The sequence below is a fragment of the Pinus tabuliformis genome, chromosome Q, assembly GCF_031772625.1.
Source record: "Pinus tabuliformis cultivar Carrire ecotype Pingquan chromosome Q, CPIR1, whole genome shotgun sequence".
Taxonomy (NCBI): domain Eukaryota; kingdom Viridiplantae; phylum Streptophyta; class Pinopsida; order Pinales; family Pinaceae; genus Pinus; species Pinus tabuliformis.
The window spans coordinates 51,751,200-51,773,170 of NC_142296.1; the positions used below are offsets into that span (position 1 = coordinate 51,751,200).

At 38.1% G+C, this 21,971-nt stretch overlaps 1 protein-coding gene across 3 annotated transcripts in view; it reads right to left on the reverse strand.

Moving 5' to 3' along the window:
- Nucleotides 1-21,971, reverse strand: part of LOC149218261 (uncharacterized) — a 505,532-nt gene that overhangs the window by 197,954 nt on the left and 285,607 nt on the right. For all 3 annotated transcript variants that reach the window (XM_089383872.1, XM_089383871.1, XM_089383870.1), the window contains one exon: nucleotides 12,234-12,364. In XM_089383872.1, coding sequence (XP_089239998.1) covers nucleotides 12,234-12,364 — 131 coding nt within the window. The remainder of the gene's footprint in view (nucleotides 1-12,233; nucleotides 12,365-21,971) is intronic.

A 21,971-nucleotide genomic window follows, 5' to 3' on the forward strand; every position in this document is an offset into this window, starting at 1 on the left:
CAGAAAAAGACAATACACAAGGAAGAAACCAATCAACATACCACCTAGCTAGAGTCATCAAACTATTCAAGGCATTGTAGGACACTGTTAAGCCCTAGATTTGCACCCTTGTAAATATAAGGGTTAATGACCAGCACATTTCATTAGGCTAGAGATTTATAACATATTAAGATACAACTTTGCTTGAGCCAAGGGTTTGTTCCCATGAAGTTATAGTTATAATATTGATTCAATGATGTTATGGTTGTTTAGATACAGAATTACATCAGATCGCAGAGTGTTGATATTTTTAACAGTGCCCCATTGCCTCTATTTTTTAGGAGACATGGTTTGAGGACTCGCATATTAGTTGCGATGGTATATTTGAGATCCTTCTAAGCCCATGATTCCGATGAGCTACATTCAAGCAATATGTGAGACAGGACTATTTTTCGTAGGAGTTTGTTATGAATAAAATATATATAGAATAATATAAAATGTATACAATAAATAATGATTAAATAACTAGTAATTAATTTAATGAAGAGGTATTTCCCTAAGGACATGACCATTGGTGAAGAGGTACCTGCCTAGGGTATATAAGCAGGCCCTCATTCTCATTTTTAATCATCTCATATCTCATATTTTTAGTACATTTCTTAGATAAATATATATTATCCTATCATGGATATTTACATATACCAGATCTTTGAGTATTTTGTTGTGAATACGAACCTTGTTCGTTACATTGGTATCAGATTTGTTCGATCCTTTGGCCGCTCCACCGTTGCACAGAGTCATGTTCTCTGATCCAGGTCTTTGACCGTCAAATTCGTCAACATTGTTGCCATTGAAGAGTTTAGCTACAAGAATTTGGAGATTCTCCATCTTGCCATTATGCCCTTGGCCATTAAAACCAAAAAAAATAATTAAAAATACGAAAAAATCAACATATATTGAGAAGAAATAAAAACTTAAAAATACAAAAAAGGGAAAAAAATCATTCAAAAAATCAAGCAAAGACAAAAAGAAAATAATTATTAAAATATATATATATATATAAAATTAAAAATATATTCAAAAAAAATTAAAAAGGAAATTTATAAATAAATAAATAAAAAGTTATATAAAACAAAAAAAAATAATAATAAAAAATAGGAAAAAAACAAATAAATATATTTGGAAAAAAATTATATAAAAAAACAAAAAAAAAATTATATATATAAAAAAAATTATTAAAAATTAAAATTAAAAGAAAAAAGTAAAATAAAATAAGAAGTATATTAAAAAAAATAAAAAATAGAAAGAAGTTGTCTGACCTAGCTAACAGGCCACCACGAACACAGCAAAGCCCGAGAAACACAGCCACCGCTACATTCTTACCGTCGTCGGGCTTCTCAACCTAGCCAAGGTTCTCACTGTTGTCGGATTTTCTCTGAGCCGCCTGTAAACCAAAGGTCGAATTATCCTTCAAGTTTTTGTTGGATGCTTGCTCGAGCCTCAGAAGAGAAATAGTGCTTGTGCTTATTTTTCTTCCACTGCATTTGTATTCGTCCATACATAGCCGTACATAGTGCAGGTTATCTACACAAATTGCCACCGATTTTTGTACAGTACAGCAAGGACAACACCACCAGCCAGTGCACTTGTGAGTCCAGAAGACGGCGCTATGAAATTTTTTAGATTTTTTTTTCACCATTTCTGTTGAATCAGAGTCATCCAATCTATGCTCTTGCTCGAAAACATTAATGGAAGCAAAGGTCTAGATAGAGACAAGTGGAACGATACGGTGCTTGGCCAAGAAGTCGACTGGATTCAAATCTAATTTTATTAAAGAAGCAGTTTGAGGTATCATAAAAGTGAAAAAGGGAATTATATTTTAAGAAATTTGCAAGCCTTTCAAAGAGGATGATGACTTAGCATATGCGATGTTTCCCATTTGCATCAGAGCATTGGGACTTATAATGACTTGAGTAGATGATACATGTCCTAGAGCATCCCCAGAATCAATGACGCTAATCTTTTGTGACCTAGCACATAGGATTCTTAACGATTGCAATGTTGGACCTAGCATCCCCCCAAACTGGCCTTGACACTACCTAATGGACAGGCCATGATTCAGAGCCCAGATGAGGATGGTCTTCCATGAGATTACTAGGGAGGGCATCTTGCACCTCATAAAGTCCTAACGTTGGAGAGAGGAGGCCTTGCATTGACCATTAGAGTCCCATGGAGATGACATGATGACACCCCATCTAGATTTGGGACCCCTAAGGATGATTTGAGGTGTATTTAAAGCGCACTCCTCATATGATGGATGATCTTGGCACATAAACACATTTTCAGCCTTCATCTCACTATGGCATGACATTTGGAGCCCAATAAGGGCATGACATTAGCATTTATGACGCTTACGGCTCACACGTGTGGGCATTTATGGCATGTCCTAACATTGTGCTAGTTGGTTGGCTTGTAGCCCAAGGTTTACTTATTGTCAAACTTGTTTTAGTGGCTTCTTAAGCTAAAATTGATTGAGGTACACCTCATATAAATAGAGGTCACCTCACATTTGTTTCTCAACATCACTTGTGGAGTATTTCAAACTGACTAGAGGATTTCGGCCTAGCTGTTGTGACTTGTATTCTTGTGCAGATGTGATCTATTGTGGATAACTTTGCTCTTGGAGACTAGCTCTTGTTTTGGAGACGTCACTTTGGGATAATAAAGGACTTGTTCATGCATATCTTGTGAGTATTGTTATTGTTGATTATCTTTTTAATGGTTATTGCATGGAATAATTGTTGCTAGGGTTCTATTCTCTTGTTAAATTGAATATGTTTATATGGAGACTTGGTAAAGTATTGCATGTTTAAACTATAGGATGTATGACATCCCTTGAATATCTTCAAGTAAGCTCTCTTCATGATTTATCCCCTCATAAAGTGATATCTAGGGTTTTCCTTGCCCTTACTCCATACTATGGTTTGATATCTCTATAAGTAGGTTTCCCTTGGACTCCATCACGCAAGGAACAAGCATTGTGTAAAGTTTTGTAGATGTTCTATGCTAAGAGCAATTTCACTTTTTCTCACAGCAATCATACAAGTAGATAAGCAAAATGCAGATAGAACATATAAGCAGATCTTACAGAAGACAAATCAGAAACAAGAAAAATGTATGTGTTCGTTTCGGCGGTCAACAGGATGCTTCAACCAGCAAAGTCTCCTTTGGTCAGCCAGCCCAGCATGTGTCACAACAACCCTCCAACCAGTAGATGAGTCAACCCAAGTCAGTTCTACAAAAGTCAACGCTGTCCTGAAAAGTCAACGCAGGGGCAGCAAGCTAAAAGTCAACGCAGCAGCAAAACGGTCAACCCTTTGACCTCGATTTTTGTGCCAGGTAGTACGGCCTTCAAAAATCGAACCTCCCACAAGTTTTCAGCTTGTTTGGACCAAGCGTTGACCAAAGTCAACGCTGGTCAAACTTCTGCGAAACCCTAGCAGCAGAAAAATCCTCTTCGTCCTTCCCACGTGTGGCTGAAATTCGTCCTCCAGGTAGCTCGTACTTTTTAGGATGAGAGAGGAAGATGTGAGTTGTGTTGTGATCAAATTCTCTCCAACTTTTCCTGTATATATATCCATCAATGAGGGTGTGTGACACATCTGTTGGGCATGTGAGCCTACATTACAAAACTGGCTGACCTTGCACATATAATTTATTAAGAATAATAAATTCAAAATATAAGTTCTGCTCATCGGATTAAGACTATTTTTATATGGATTTTACACCTCTCAGAAAGAGGAATCCAACAAAAATATTAGCCTCTTAATCTGAGCATCAGAACATGGAGTTTGGACCTAGTTGTCCAAATTTAACACTCCCTCTCAACTAGGGAGAACTCCATCTATTAGTGCAATTAACATCGTGAGTCATCCCGCCGAAACTTGCTTTGCTGGCTTCTTTATTTCAGAACAGAAGTGGGTCAGTCACAAAGACATCATTCCCCGACTGACATAATCAGTCCAGAGGTCCCAGACCTCACAAATCTTGATCCCAGATCAAGTGGTTGGACCATGCCATCCTAGATAGAGAGTACGGCAATCTCTGATGCGTCCATCAGTCTTTGCTAATAGTCTCTAGCTTTTCCACACCTCATTGGCCAAATGAGAGGTACTTCCCATGAGCCCTGAACTCAATGGGTAGGATGCATACGGGACACAGATTAAATGAGTGGCGAACCAGCTCAATAATCACAAGGGTGGGGCAGAAGCATTATGAGTGCTTATAGCTCCGAGAAGCTATCCCCAAAGCCCCCCAGAGCTCCCAGAGCTCATCGTCCAACAGGACCCACATCATAGGGTCTTTCCACGACACCAAGACTCTCACGGAAGGTTAGGAACTTGACCTTCCCCAGGGGCTTAGTGAGAATATCCGCGACCTGCTCATCAGTTCCTATATGATCGAGCCTTACGGCGCCTCGCTGTACCATATCCCGGATAAAGTGGTACCTGATATCAATATGCTTGGATCGGTCGTGGAACACAGGATTCTCAGTCATACGAATCCCACTCTGATTATCACAGAGTATTACAGTGGTATCTAGCACATGTTGGAACAGCTCACTAAAGAGCTTCCTCAACCAAACTGCTTCACAACAGGCCATACTAGCAGCAATGTATTCGGCCTCCGCGGTGCTCAAAGCCACCGACTTCTGCTTCCTGCTCATCCATGAGATCGAAGCAGAACCAAGATTGAAACAGCATCCAGATGTGCTCTTACGATCCACCACACTGCCAGCCCAATCGGCATCAGTATATCCCCGGAGTATCACACTCCCGGCAGTGTATCTCAGCCCATGGTTTATCGTGCCCCGAAGATATCTCAAAAGATTCTTGGCACCAACCCAGTGAAAATGATGAGGCTCAACCATCTGTTGACTCAAAGTATTCACTGCAAAACATATGTCCGGACGGGTGTTCACTAAGAACATCAAAGCTCCTATGAGTTGACGATACTCAGTAGGATTGGCCAAGATAGGCCCTGCAGCGCTGCCACTCAACTTCTTAAAGTTGAGTTCCATTGGTGTCGACACGGACTTACAGTCCACCATCCCAAATCTTTCCAGAAGCTTCACAATATACTTTCCTTGAGAAAGGAAAATCTCTCCAGGTCTCTGCCAGACCTCCAGGCCTAGGAAATAGTGCATCAGTCCTAGGTCTTTCATCTCGAACTCAGCAGCAAGCTCCCTCTTACATTGATGAATGAGAGGGTCATCACCTGTCAGGAAGAGGTCGTCCACATACAGCACTAGAATGAGAGGCTTTCCTTCCACAACCTTAAAGTAAAGGTTTGGATCAGCATTGCTTCGAGTGAAGCCCAGCTTCATCAAGTAACTATCCATCCTCTCATACCAAGCTCTGGGTGCTTGCTTTAACCCATAGAGGGCTTTCTTCAACCTGCAGACATAAGTGTCTCGATCTTGAACTTCAAATCCCAGAGGTTGTTCTACATACACCTCTTCCTTTAATGCACCATGCAGAAAAGCGGTCTTGACATCCATCTGATGAAGACTCCATCCTTGCGTAGCAGCAAGGGCTATGATGGATCGGATGGTGGTATATCGAGCCACAGGTGCAAATATATCGTCATAGTCAATTCCTTCCTTTTGAGAAAAGCCACGGGCAACAAATCTTGCCTTAAACTTTTCAGCACTCCCATCAAATCCATGTTTAATCTTGTAGAGCCATTCAGCGGTGACAACAGATTTGTCCTTCGGTCTCGGGACCACATCCCAGACATCATTCTTCATAATAGCCTCATATTCTTCATGCATAGCATCCTTCCAGACTTGATGCTTGATGGCTTCCTCAAAAGATCCAGGTTCAGATTGTATAATAGTACTCATGGCAGCTAGATACCCTTGGTATCTACACGGCTTCTTGCTTTCTCGGAATGTTCCCCTTGGGGCAGCATGACCCTCAGCATCTTCGAGGGTGTCCCTGAGCCATGATGGCCTCTTTCCTAGAGAAGGGGAAGGATCAATAGGGTCCATTGGCCCTTCAACATCATGCATAGTCTCATCCTGGGGTTCTTCCAGATTTCCAGGTCTTTCTTCATGGTTTTCTTCAGATCTAGGAAGATCTACTACTTTCTTCAGGGAAGCATCTTCGTCAAAAGTGACATCATGGCTTATCTCTACTTCCCTTTGACCAGGTACATAGACTCTATATGCCTTAGAAGTCTCACTGTAACCCACAAACATTCCTTTCTTCCCAGTAGCATCCAGCTTACTTCTCTTTTCTTTCGGCACATGAAAATAGACAGGACATCCAAAAATTCTAAAATGTGAGACATCAGGTTTCTTACCAGAGAAAACCTCTTCGGGAGTTTTGGAGTCCAAAGCGGAATGAGGGCATCGGTTTTGAATGTACACAGCAGTATTTGCAGCTTCTCCCCACAGAAACTTTGGAAGACCCTGGTCACATAGCATGGCACGGGCAGCTTCCACAATAGTCCTATTCTTGCGTTCAGCAACACCATTCTGCTCAGGAGTATATGCAGTGGTAGTCTCCCTCTTAATGCCAGCTTCTCTGCAAAAGTCTTTGAACTCATTTGACTCATATTCAGTGCCATTGTCAGTCCTCAAAATCTTGATCTTCTTTCCGGTCATATTTTCCACCAAGGCTTTGAAGGTACGGAACCACATGAAAGCCTCATCCTTCTTCTTCAAGAAGTATATCCAGGTTTTGCGAGAGAAGTCATCAGTAAATGTCATATAGTAAGAACATCCCCCCAGGGATGTTACAGGGAACATACCGGAAAGATCAGAATGGACCAGTTGCAATATCTCAGATGTCTTTGTGACACTTGAGGGGAAAGGTCCCCTTGTATGTTTTCCTTCAGCACAGCCCTTACATACACCTTTATGATTATTTCCAAAATCAGGCATCCCTGTCACCACCTTCCTTGCTTCGGGAAGAGCCTTGTAATGAAGGTGTCCAAATCTTCGGTGCCATAGTTCGGTTTGACGGATAGTATCACAAGTCATAGCTCCCAACGGACTCCCTCCAACCTGGTAGAGTGTACCAACCCTAAGACCAATTGAGATAGCTTCCTTGAAGCTCTTCTTCCACATGAGTACCTTTCCATCAGAGAAAGTTACATTGAATCCTTTGTCTTCCATGGCAGATACAGACACAAGGTTCTTCTTCAATTTGGGTACATAGAGTACATCTTGTAGATGGAGGACTTGTCCTTGAGACAAGTGGAGGGTCACAGTCCCGGTCCCTTTCATAGGATAAGTGGCATTATCCCCAAGGATAATTTCTAGATTAGTATCCCTTTCAACCATGTCAGAAAGTGCTTCCTTGAATCCGGTGATGTGTCTTGAGGCACCACTATCGATTAGCCAGACATCCATAGTGTCGGGCAGAGATGCAGCTGAGAGAGCAGATATTAGAATATACTCATTTCTTTTATCAACAACAATAGACTCCTCATACCTGGTATTTCTGGTCCTTTTAGAAGGTGGATTGTTTCCTTCAAAGTGAGCCTTCCTCTTTCCTTTGGATTTGTCATTTCTTCGATTCCCATTCCTTCGGTTGTTGTGGTTGTCGTCACTATCGGGAGAATTCTTCTGGAAGGGGCATTCTCTAGCATAGTGTCCAGTCCTATGGCAGGTGAAACATTTACCCTTCTTCTTTTGAGTCTTAGTCCTTCCTTTGTCCTTGGAACCACCAGAGTTCTTCTTTCGGGAATGAGCAACATAGGCAGCATTTCTTTCATTATCAAATTCCTTCATCCTTGTTTCTTCTTGCATACATCTAGACAGAAGCTCATCAAAGTTAGGGATGGTATTATTGTTGAGAATGGTAGTTGTGAATACTTGCCATTCATATGGAAGTCCTCCAAGTGCGGTGAGAACCATCTCACGATCAGTTATTGTCTCCCCAATAGCTAGCAGATTGTTCCTGGTTTCGGTCAACTTCATAAAGAAAGTTTGAATAGACTCGTCTCGGCCCTTCTTCATATTCTTCAACTTGTTCTTGAGGAATAGCACTTGGTTCACATTGTTTACTCGGAACATAAGTATCAGTTTGTCATACATCTCCTTGGATGTGCCTAGTTCAGATATGTAGGCAACCAGACTCTTATTTATGGATTCCCTGATCAGCAGCTTTGCTCTGATTTCTCCCTTCTTATACTTGTGTTTAACAGCAGCAGAGGCATTTGATGGAGGTTCTTGAATCTTCCCTGTCACATGATCTAGGAGATCATGATCTTCTAATTTGAGATCTAATAACATCTTCCAGGCATGGAAGTCATCACTTCCAGTCAGCTTGTCATTCTCCCTGAATTCAAGCTTAGAGGAATCCATTTCCTTCGATGATGATTGCTATAGATAGAGTTTGTCTTCACCTCAGCTCTGATTCCATGTAAAGTTTTGTAGATGTTCTATGCTAAGAGCAATTTCACTTTTTCTCACAGCAATCATACAAGTAGATAAGCAAAATGCAAATAGAACATATAAGCAGATCTTACAGAAGACAAATCAGAAACAAGAAAAATGTATGTGTTCGTTTCAGCGGTCAACAGGATGCTTCAACCAGCAAAGTCTCCTTTGGTCAGCCAGCCCAGCATGTGTCACAACAACCCTCCAACCAGTAGATGAGTCAACCCAAGTCAGTTCTACAAAAGTCAACGCTGTCCTGAAAAGTCAACGCAGGGGCAGCAAGCTAAAAGTCAACGCAGCAGCAAAACAGTCAACCCTTTGACCTCGATTTTTGTGCCAGGTAGTACGGCCTTCAAAAATCGAACCTCCCACAAGTTTTCAGCTTGTTTGGACCAAGCGTTGACCAAAGTCAACGCTGGTCAAACTTCTGCGAAACCCTAGCAGCAGAAACCCTAGCAGCAGAAAAATCCTCTTCATCCTTCCCACGTGTGGCTGAAATTCGTCCTCCAGGTAGCTCGTACTTTTTAGGATGAGAGAGGAAGATGTGAGTTGTGTTGTGATCAAATTCTCTCCAACTTTTCCTGTATATATATCCATCAATGAGGGTGTGTGACACATCTGTTGGGCATGTGAGCCTACATTACAAAACTGGCTGACCTTGCACATATAATTTATTAAGAATAATAAATTCAAAATATAAGTTCTGCTCATCGGATTAAGACTATTTTTATATGGATTTTACACCTCTCAGAAAGAGGAATCCAACAAAAATATTAGCCTCTTAATCTGAGCATCAGAACATGGAGTTTGGACCTAGTTGTCCAAATTTAACACATTGGCATCCACATAGGTGATTATACATCATTGAAAATCTTTCTAAATATATTTCTCACTCTCTTTTACATTTTCGACCCTTCAAGGCAAGCTATTAAGCAAGGGCATAGGACCGAATTCAACTAGGAGGAGTGCATTAGCTTGTTTAGAGGTCATCCATGTGGATTGAGTCTCATTGCATCAAAATCTCGCCTTTTCCAACGTTAATTTTGCCTCCTTAATACTGATGACACAAGCCCTAGGCAATTTTGCCCAAGGGAAACCCTAATCTAGCATTAGGCTTCAACTTAGGGCATTTTGAAGGTTTGTGGCTCCTTTAGTTGATCATATCAATCTTTCACAAGCATTTTCTTGGCCTTATGCATGCTAGTAAGCCATTATCCTTGATTATTTATTAAACCCTAGGTCATAAGTGCCTTTGATAGGCCTCTTGAAGTGCACGTTTTTCCTTGTCTTTGTTGAGTTGAGCCTTTTCCTTAGTTTGAGTGCCCTCCTTGAGCCTACATAGAATACCTATTGGGTGACTAGGAAGCCTCCCTTGTGGTGAAAATCCACTAAAGAGCAGGAGGTGGTGTGCTGTGGTGACAATGGGCCTCCACCTTGTTGTACTCTCCTGGTTTGGCTCTCATCTTGTGAGCCCCTCACAAGACCTGCTAGATTGTGAGGCAACAGGTTCCACTGGCCTATTTTGGTCAATGTTGGACAATAACATAATTTCTTTCTGTCTGTCTACAAGGCAACTAATTGTGATCACTTTATTTACATGTTGCATGACCTTAACTTGAACAGCATATTGCTTGAGTGTTGCAGGGAGATAGCCTAGGATTTATAGTTGCAGCTAGCCAGATTTGAACCTGGGCCTCATGCAGGTAATCATTACATTGTTTTTTCCCTTGTTAAAGAGCAAGCTGACACCCACCTTTGGTTTGTAAAACGAGTGAGACTCTTTTTAAATAATGAATCCATATAGGTGAGGATAGTTTTAGGTAGAGGAGGAATGACCTGTTGTAGAGTTTTATGAACCCAACGTTTCGGACTACCAAGTGAGTCCATCATCAGGGGAGAATGCGTCAATAGATATTCTTAAAATCATAATGATGTATCCAAGAGCTAAAATTAGGGTATATATATAAGTTATTAAACAAAAGAAATAAGAAAATAGGTCGGCTCTTATCTTTTTATTTAATTAATTAATTAAATTATTTATTATTATTATTATTATTATTATTATTATGATTATATAATTATTATTATTTTTAATTAATTAATTAATTTATTCAAGGGGATAACTTAATCGAATAATTTTATTATCTATAGACTTAATTATTATGTTTATTAATTCTATTTTAAATAATTGGTTCAATTGATTCATTAATTTGTTTAAATAATAAATTAACTTGTTTGATTAATCAAATTAATTAATTTAATTATGTATTCATTATTAATATGTTTATTCATTTATTTACATTATTAATTTATTAATTTGATTAATTAATTCATTAATTAATAAGTTTACAGGGATAGATTAATTACTTACTTTTCTATTTCTTGAATTAATTATTAGGTTTAATAAATTTATGAGTAATTAATTTTTATTTTTTGTTTTATTTTATTTTTTATTTTATTTTTTTATTGATTAATTACTATGTTTTACTAATTAACTAATTTTTGATAGTTAATTAAACGAATAGATTAGTTAACAAATTTATTATTATATATATATATATATATATATATATATATATATATATATATATATAAGTTTATTAATTTAATTTAATGTACTTATTTCTTTGTTTAATTATTTATTTATTTAAACAAAGAAATAAGTACATTAAATTAAATTAATAAACTTATTAAAATATATATATATATATAATAAATTTGTTAACTAATCTATTCGTTTAATTAACTATCAAAAATTAGTTAATTAGTAAAACATAGTAATTAATCAATAAAAAAATAAAATAAAACAAAAAATAAAAATTAATTTTTCATAAATTTATTAAACCTAATAATTAATTCAAGAAATAGAAAAATAAGTAATTAATCTATCCCTGTAAACTTATTAATTAATGAATTAATTAATCAAATTAATAAATTAATAATGTAAATAAATGAATAAACATATTAATAATAAATACATAATTAAATTAATTAATTTGATTAATCAAACAAATTAATTTATTATTTAAACAAATTAATGAATCAATTGAACGAATTATTTAAAATAGAATTAATAAACATAATAATTAATTCTATAGATAATAAATTTATTCGATTAAGTTATCCCCTTGAATAAATTAATTAATTAATTAAAAATAATAATAATTATATAATAATAATAATAATAAATAATTTAATTAATTAATTAAATAAAAAGATAAGAGCCGACCTATTTTCTTATTTCTTTTGTTTAATAACTTATATATATATACCCTAATTTTAGCTCTTGGATACATCATTATGATTTTAAGAATATCTATTGACGCATTCTCCCCTGATGATGGACTCACTTGGTAGTCCGAAACGTTGGAGTGAGACTCTTGTCTGAACAGTCCACATCACTCCAGCAAAGAGTTAATGCTATAGGAACATAGGGTGTGTTGTCTACCATTGAACATGCCAAGAGTCAGTGCTCATTGAAAGAGGTGTGTTTCTCCAAGTACATAAACCATTGTATAGTGGATTGGTCTTCCAAATATTGAGAAATCCTGTTGCAAAGGTCAATTTCTATATGTTTATTTTTGAATATGACGCCCATAAGATTGCTTTGCCAATTAACAAAAATCCAGGTAGAAGTTACAAGAAAACTTACAAAGCTTTCGGAAGGCACAATATACATTATTCATATTTCATCAGTGATAGAGAATAACTCAAAAGGAACATATACCTTAATTTCTGTCACCATAAAAGTACACTGAAACGTAATGTTATCTATTTGCAATAGGGTGAAATTTCAGATAACCTGTACTTCAATGTTTTCAACTCCCCTTGATGAGTTGTTGCTATTGTCAATAGAGAACCACTGTCAGCAAATGACTCCAGCAGTGATATACCCAATGCTGCTCCTTCCAAGGGGTTCGTCCCTGCACCTACCTATAAACATTGAACGTATGACTTCATCAACACCAAGGAGTGATCACTAATCGCCAGTACCTCGGATGAGAGGAAATAATGTCATTATCAGTTAGGTTTCATGACCACTTCCTCCAGTTTACTAATGTAAATGATATCTAATTCTCCATATACTTACAGCTGGTAATATCATATGGAAATATATAAGATCACTCACTTTCTTTTCCTTCACAGTTTTTACCAATTTTCTTAGTTTCTAATTCCTTTATGACCCAATCCTTTTCATATTCCTAGTTTTACATTGACATTCTTATCTTAGTAATATGCTGAAAAAAAAAACTGAATTTCTACACAGATAAAAGGGCAAAGAAAACATGGCATTGCTGTCATTGTTCATTTTCTTAAATTTTCATATTCCTAGTATTACATTGACATTCTTATCTTAGTAATATGCTGAAAAAAAAAACTGAATTTCTACACAGATAAAAGGGCAAAGAAAACATGGCATTGCTGTCATTGTTCATTTTCTTAAATTATGGTCAATGTTAGTAAATCTCAAGTCAGTATATCTCTCATCATAGTCATGGCCAAATCAACAGTTATAATATCTTGTCTTAAAGGCAATTTGAGTATATGGTTGGGAAACAAATGGAAGACAAAAAATTATCAGCTATAAAAGGGACTTAGGGTATTCAGAGGCCAAAGGTGCTCAAAGAAAACTGTAGCTTTCCGATGAAACAATCGACCACAGTAGCATCACTAGCATGTCGAAAGCACATCAAACGATTGAACTGAAGAAGCCATGCAAGGCCATTTAATATAAAGAAATCACCTGACTTGCCTGACGGATCAGATATCTACCATGTGGTGTCCAGGGTCACCTAATCTTTCAGTTCTCAAAATATAGTTATAAACCTATCATATGATGGTAGAGCTCTCTATCTCAAAGGGTTCTAGAGTTATTTTATGTGAAACATTTTACAGTTCTTATCCATACAGTAAAGTCACACAAAAGAATAATAGTACCTAGAGAAGAGGAGCTATTTCCTGACCAAGGTCCAAGTAAGGAGAGTTACAATTTAACATGAATAAAAATAAAAACATAGTAGGAAACACCAAACCATTAATGAACATCAATCTGAGTGCCATTTTCCCTATCCAAATAAACAACAAAAGAACAGGCATGAGTATGGAAATACTCATAAAGAAATAAAGAAGAAAAGAGCAAGCACCAGTGCAGAGCAATGATATATAAGCTAAGATAAGATAATTTTATTAATATCTAACCATAAATAGCTCAGTTGCTGCAAAATCTAGCAGGCCTTGGGGAGGAAAACTCTACAAAATATAAATTAAACCAAGAAGCAACAATGTGATAGCAGCTCACTGTCACCATAGCCAAACCCCCCTGCTCTTTACAGAATTTCACCGATGGGAAGAGTCCCAATAGGGGAGAGATCACTTAAAATAGATATTCTAGGATCAATGTGTGAAATGATCTCACAAGGAAGTCTTCAAGAAAGACACAATTTAGGCTCAAGGCTTCAAAAACAAGCAATTTTCTTTCTACGAAGAGACGTACAAACAAGGGCACAAGAACTAGGGTTTGATAGATTTGACGAGTGTTGGAGCAACTCAAGGTCAAGGCAAGGAGAAAAGGTTTCTTGTAATGTATGTTAGCTAAGCCAAGGCTCATGAAACCTTCAATAAATTACTTGAGGGAAGAAAGACTAGGGTTTCCCTTTGAGGGCAAACACCTACGGCAAAAGAATTTATGGATGAAATTGGAGTGGATGCCCACCAAAACGATAAGTTTTGTGGCAAACCCTATCCTCTTGATGTTTAGGCTCTCCAACCACCAAAATACCTCTTCCCTAGAATTTCACCCTAAGCCCTAGTTCTCTATCATAGCATTGAAAGGACTGAAATTTAGAGGGAAGAAAAGTGAATTAAACTAAGAGATGATCACCAAACAACTTGACTAGTGCCTTGTCTGTTGAGAAATGTAACTAGTATCGATCTTCATAATTGTACTTGAGTCATGATATAATGTATTTGTCTTGTAAAAGAAAAAAATATTTAAGCATGGGTTTCATGCTTTGTTTATTTTATTTCTAGGTCAAAAGCACCCATTGAGTGCTCTAGGGTTTGTGTCTTGAGTCAAAGTCAAAGTCATAGATCCTTCTTGGGCTTTGCATGTCAAGAAAGAAAATAAATTTTGATGTAAATGGCCCATATAATCCTCGTCCACCAAGTTGGCCTCAAGTCCTTCAAGTCGGCCTCAAAGAACAACTTCGATCTACTATTTATACCCATGCATTCGACCTATTGAGGAAGAGATACATATAACTCATTCGATCCACAACTTGAAGTAAGAAAGAAGTGTGTGTTACATAAAGGAGAGTCTATTCTATGAAAAGAAGTAAAGGAAGCCAAGCGAAGGAGAATAGAAGGTCTGAAATTTGCTATCCTCTGCCACACGTGCTAGATTGTTGAAGTGTTACAGGGACAAAAAGTACAGGAATGAGTTAAGAGACCGAAAATTGCAGAAGAAGGAAGAGAGGGACCAAAATTCTAGTTGACATGATGTTTTCCTTGACTTGATATTTGAAAGTTTGACTTCTTCATGGGAGGCTAGCTTGGTGGATGGAGGAAAGTCTTTGTCTTGGTCAAAAGGTCTAGGTTGTCTCATTTGACTTGATTCTAAAGAAGAGAAAAAGAATTTCTGGGTTTTCCCCTAGAAGAGGGGTTTTGCCCTGACTGACTGCCTATAGCTTGTGTCCCCTTTGTTGTTTGTGATCTTCATTGTTTGACATTTGTCTTGATGATAAGAACATAATAATTGGAAAGAAGAACTAATAAGAAATATCACAAGAAAGTGTCAAAGAAAGAGAAATCAAATTAATAAAAACCCTAACTATACTGCCATAAGGATTTATCAACATGGTATCAGATTTAAGGTCAAGAAGCATTGGCAGCTGGAAGATCATTGTTGTTCATAGGCTAAATAAAGGATTGATTATGCACCTGAAGTAGTCGAGTTCAAGAAGTCTAGGCTAAAGTGTCAAAGAAGACTATTTTTAGGTCTGTTTTGTCTCTATTTTAGGAATGAATAGGAGCAGAAGCTAATCACAGGTTTAAAGAATAGAAATATGAATGGTTTTTTGGTATAACTTCCTCAAGGAAAAAAGTTGAGATCCTTAAAAAAGAAAGAGAAGTTCTATGTATGGAATTAAGGGTCTAAATTTACCTCAATTACAAAGGTTTTGTGTATCGTTACAGAGGTGACCGAACCACAAGATTAAAATATCCTTTGTGGACTAAAAGAAGTCCCCATATCAAGCAAAGTGTCTTGAAGAAGTCCCCATATCAAGCATACATCAATCCTTGATAAAGACTGTAGCAAACTTTTGTGTTGAAGAAGATAAAGTCCGCATTCTTTTGGCAAAAGGACCAGCCTTGTTGTCAAAGACAGTGAAGAAAGAATTCAGTCCATAATCTATCTTTGAAGAAAGGAAGATCCCATTGAGCAAGCTTAGTATCTCTGTCCCAAAGAAGGAAGCAATCTACAACAGTAAAGAAGAAATTGTTCAATTGTCTTGCTCCAACATGTGGAAAAAGCCTTGAATATTTCAACAAAAGTCAAGTAAGTATTATTTTGTTCTTTATGTCTTAATCATCTAACAATATGTCTTTAGTTTGCAAGGAGAGCAATAAGCTCAATGGAACATCAATCATTCAATCATGAAATACAAATGCATGTTATGTATAAAATGTTCATTTGAGTCTAGCATAAAATGTTTTAGGGTTTGGTTACTTATATGATTCTAGGGTTGGCAAGTTTTCATTATGATGACAATTGGGATTATAAATCCTAGATAGAACATATGGAAACCCTTATCCTAATTCTCTTGTTCCCTCTAAGAAACGCTAACTCATGATATCTAGGGTTTGTAGGTATATTTCAATCCTTTGTGAAAATAAAACTGAATAATGTCTAGTTTTTGCTATGTTAGGATTTGTACTCAAAATCCCTAGGAATTCTTCCCTCAAAAGGTAACACAAATCATCACGCTATTGTACTTGCATGTTTTTGGGTGTGCTTGTCAATAAATGTTGCAAGTATATAAGAAATGTTGATCTTATGTGAAACGGAGCTCTTCAATAAGAAGCCCTACAAGGTTTGTAAAAGAAACAACTCAAGGTATGTATAAAAGTACAAGATTTGTAGTAGGTCTTCTTCATTAAAGGAACAATCATTTTTAAATTTGCTTTGTATTATGGGGTCTTTCACGTCTAGGGTTGCTATAGAATCATTATGATTCTATATTGTTAGGGTATTTAATATCTATATTGAATCACCCTTATCATACTATCTACCTTTTGTTCACTTTGGTAAAACCCTAATCTTTAGGGTTCACTATGAAAACCCTAACCTTTTTTATGTTTAGCATTTTTGATGTTTTGATGAAACCCTAACCTTTTAGGGTTTGTTGTTAAAGTCTAGAATATATGATGAAACCCTAGAACTTTAGGATTTGATGAATTACAGTTTATGACAAAACCCTTGCAATAGTCAACATAAGATCCTAGGAATGAAACCCTAAGTGTCTATGCTTATGTTTGATTGAAACCCTAGCTTGACCGAGTTGTATATCTAGCATTAAAGTTTTGATATTTATGGTTTACGACCCAAGTAGAGATTGATATAAGGCATGATAATGAAACCCTAGCTTGACCAAGTTGTATATCTAGCATTAAAGTTTTGATATTTATGGTTTACGACAAAAACCCAAGTAGAGATTGATATAAGGCATGATAATGAAACCCTAGATGTAATAATGTTTGGCTATGATTGAAACACTAACTTGATTTAGTTGTTGATATCTAAGGTTTTATTCTTGATGATGGAATCTAGGGTTTGTGACAAAAACCTTAGCAAAAATGATTGTGAAAGTCTAGGGCATGAAAGGAATAAACCTTGTTCATTGTAAACCTAGCTAGGTTCAGGTTTTGATATCTAAAGTCTAATTTATTTTTCTCCCATAATGATGACATGTTATCCCTATATTGATAAAGTTGACTTCATGCTCTATATTTGTACTTGGTTGAACTTGTTAAAGATTTGTAGGTACATAGTCTTTAAGATGTTGAAGACGCTTACCTACCTCATACTTGAAGATGATGTTGAGCATGATGAAAAGAGGTTAGAGAATCCTTGAATTACTACTGCAACAAACTAATATTACTTCTCCTACTTGTTAATCTATGCGAGTTATTTATTGTGTTCTACTGTAAATATCGAAGTAAATACAACTATAGCCTTCAGAGCTTAAAATTATATGCGGAAACAAGAATCTAAGCAAGAAAGAAATAACACAGACAAGTGACACCATTATTTTTGGACCAATGTCCCTAGAAAAACCAATGTGGGAAAATCGGTGTAGCAACTGAGGGTTTGTATTATTAAGTAGTAATTTCTTAATACAATCTTTGGATGCTTTGCTGGCTACCCAATACAGAGAATCTGACTGACTGAGAGATGAGTGAAATATACCTCACACTATCACTGGCGATCCAGCACTAATCTAGCCACTGAATAGCTAGCCCCTAGTTGCCTCTACGCAATCACTGTGTCACAGCTTCTGGGGAGCGCATCACTCCTTTGGCTGATCGATTTCCCTTTGGAACTTTGACCTTCTGCCCTTCCGGTCTCACACCCCAGCTTTTGGCTCTAGAACTCTATTCTCCAGCAAATTTCGAATCTCCTCTCAGGCTCTGCGTGGCCCTACGCTGCCCAGCATGGCTCTGCACTGCCTCTTCTGGATCTCTCTCTATCTTCTTTGTGATGTATCCCCGAATCAGGAAACTCTCCAGCCGGAAACTATCTCTGCCCCTCACTGTAAAAAATCACCTCGATCACTTCTCCGGCAACTGTTGCGTTGCTCTCTTCGGAAAGCGATCTCTTGATTTCTTACTTGATGTGTCTTCCAAATGCCCATCAAGCCTGTTCTTATAATCTTCTCATTGAGTAACCAACGGCCCAGATTAGATTCTAAGCAATGGCTCAGATCATTTTGGCTTGATCCTCGTCTTCTTCTAGAAGTTACACCCCCAGTTTGATTAATACCCTTTAATTATTTTAATTTCCTAAGTTTAGACTTAGGCACCCATTAAAAATAATTAATTATTTTAATAAAACCTTCTTCGGGTGAAATTTCCCAAAACGATTTCTGGGTGTTCTAGAATACATGTGTCCTAGCCTCCCTGCAAATTTTGAGGCTTAGAGCGCATCTGATGCTACCAAAAATCAACACTTCCTCTTAGCGAGGAATGTGCTCTAGTAATGCAGCCTACTGAAGTATCACCCTGACTCTGTAACATCACCCCATGCACTACTGATGTCTGACATCTCTGCCCACCAACTACTGCGCAAATGTTGCATCTGTGTTGTTGTTGGCCCTGCCACTGCCAATGTTGCATCTGTAATGCAGCCCTCTCCAACTGTTGTTGCTGCCTTCTACAACATCTGCAACGACAAAAACATCCAAAATACTGAACAGGTGTTCAGCATGATGCATCTGTTGCTGGAGTTCTAACTGTTGCTCGTCTCTACGCTGACCCTTTGAAGCCTCTACGTTGCTACTGACTCTGCACTGTGCCAACTGCACTGCTGCCAACTCTGCTCTGCGCTGCTCAGTCTCTGGCGCTCCTAGCCACTGCAACTGTCACTCTGGCACTCCTCTGCACCAACTAACACAGTCCATCCTGCTACTTTTGATATAGGCTCTCGTAGCAAGGTATTGATCCAAGAGGTGGACTCCTGAAGGATCTCGCCCATCTGCAGTTCTTTCGAACTATAGTACTACATCACCGCACCTCTCCCCTGGAGGTATCTGGGCAATCATCGCAAACTCCTCCTCCTCAATCTTTGCGATTGCAGCCTTGGAATCATGTTTCTCGTCCTTGTCCTTCTTCTTGAGAGGACACTGTGTAGCGTAGTGACCAAATTCACCGCACCAGAAACATTTTATCTTTGAGACATCTTTCTTTTTCTTTCGCTACTACTGTTGCCCCTTTGATGCAAGGGTTGCATTCTCTTCCTCATCCTTGGGCTTCGTCCCATTGTTGCTGCTGCCATCAAGTTTGCACTTGACTAAGTGTTGACTCATCTCTTCCGGCTGAAGAGCGGCCCACATCCCTTCCCAATCTGGCAATTTTTCTCTGCCCAAGATACTCTAAACAAACACTTGCCATTCTTCTGAGACTAAATTCGGGGCCAACCTCACCATCTCTGTACGCTGAGGTGTTGAGCCTATAGTTGCCAACTGATCTCGGACTTCCTAAAGCTTTGATAGGAATGGATCAATGCGTTCCCCTTTCTCCATCCTTTCCGATCTCAGCTTCTCCTCCAAGTACATCTTCCGCTGCTGGGAAGATCCTTGATACAACATAGCCAAGGCATCCCACATCTCTTTGGTCGTCCCTTTGCCAGCAATGTGATATATAATGTGATCCCTCACTCCATCGAGGATCAACCGCTTGGCCTTCACCATCTCGGCCTTGTACTTGTTGAGTGGATCTGGATCACCAGTACAGCTACAACACTATTGACATACATTTTGAGATCATGCTCATCCAGAAGGCAAGAAATCCTAGCCTTCCAGATCACATAGTTGGATGCTCCATCCAACCGATCTTTATCTCTCAGCCTGTTAGCTGCCATCTCTGCCAATAAAATGTCGAATTGCCTCCTTTCTCCTCTACATTGCTGCTGAGATGGCCTACGCACTCCCTGCTGGAGTTAGTAGATCTACTCCTCTCTACTGTTGCTCAACAAATGAGAAATCGAATTCCCTGGCTAGGAATTCTCTGAGGAAGAAATTCCTCAAATAGTGTCTCCTTCCTTCTTTTAACATTTTTCTACCCCAGCAACTACTGCATCTCACCTAAAGACTGCTCTGCGTTGAAGCTTCTACTGCACTGCTCCCTCTGTCGCTGACAAATCTCGATCTGGAAATCTTACCTCTTTGTCAACTCACTCAGAGAGAGATTTTCCTCGAGAATCTTGCCCTCCTGGCTTGGACTGCACAATCCCTCTGGGGATTCGATCTACTGCCTACGCAGCACTTTGATCCCCCTCCTCCTCTTCAACGTTGGGTTCTTCTGGTTTGCTCTCTTGCTTAACCTGTGATCCAATACCATGTTAAAATTCGAGAATCCCCAAATTACTACTGCAACAAACTGGTATTACTTCTCCTACTTGTTAATCCATGCAAGTTATTTATTGTGTTCTACTGTAAATATCGAAGTAAATACAACTGCAGCCTTCACAACTTAAAATTATATGCGGAAACAAGAATCTGAGCAAGAAAGAAATAACACAGACAAGTGACACCGTTATTTTTGGACCAATGTCCCCAGAAAAACCAAATGTGGGAAAATCGGTGCAGCAGCTGAGGGTTTGTATTATTAAGCAGTAATTTATGAATACAATCTTTGGATGCCTTGCTAGCTATCCAATACAGAGAATCTGACTGACAAAGAGATGAGTGAAATATACCTCACACTATCACTAGCGATCCACTAAATCGCTAGCCCCTAGCTGCCTTTTGCAATCACTGTGCTGCTCTGCGTCACAGCTTCTGGGGATTGCGTCACTCCTTTGGTTGATTGATTTTCCTGGCTTTCGGCTCTGGAACTCGATTCTCCAACAAATTTTTGATCTCCTCTCAGGGTCTGTGCTACCTCTTTTGGATCTCTCTTTGCCTTCTCTGCGATGTATCTCCAGATCAAGAAACTCTCCAACAAGAAACTATCTATGCCCCTCACTACAAGAAATCACCTCGATCACTTCTCTAGCAGCTGTTGCGTTGCTCACTTCAAAAATCGATCTCTTGATTTCTTACTTGATGTGTCTTCCAAATGCCCATCAAGCCTCTTCTTATAATCTTCTTGTTGAGTAACCAACGGCCCAGATTAGATTCTAATTAATGGCTCAGATCATTTTGGCTTGATCTTCGTCTTTTTCTATAAGTTACACCCCCAGTTTGATTAAAACCCTTTAATTATTTTAATTTCCTAAGTTTAGACTTAGGCACCCATTAAAAATAATTCATTATTTTAATAAAACCTTCTCCTGGTGGAATTTCCCAAAACGATTTCTGGGTATTCTAGAATACATGTGTCCTAGCCTCCCTGCAAATTTTGAGGTTTCGAGCACATCTGATGCTACCAAAAATCAACATTGGTAACATTAAAGAATACATTGTTGATGACCTTGTTGCCAAGTGAGGATAGAAGGAATGATATTCCGAAAGGTTGAAGTTTTATGATCATGTTATGATGCGAAAGAAAGAGCCTGTGTAGCTGAAGTTGATGAATTTGTCCCCTAGTAGACAAGAAGTTTGGATAAAGAAAGTGTATATCTCCCTAGTTGAGATGGAGCTTGTTTGAAGAAAAGCAAAACTCCTCCATAGTTGAAAACATGGTGTGAAGGCCATGAGGATGCTTGAGATCGGAGAATAGTTGAAGCACTACAGATGGTTATTCGTGAGTTGTATTCGTGATTAATAAAGTTGTGATTGATGAAGTTGTGAACAAGAATTAGATGTTTTGGAAAGTGTTG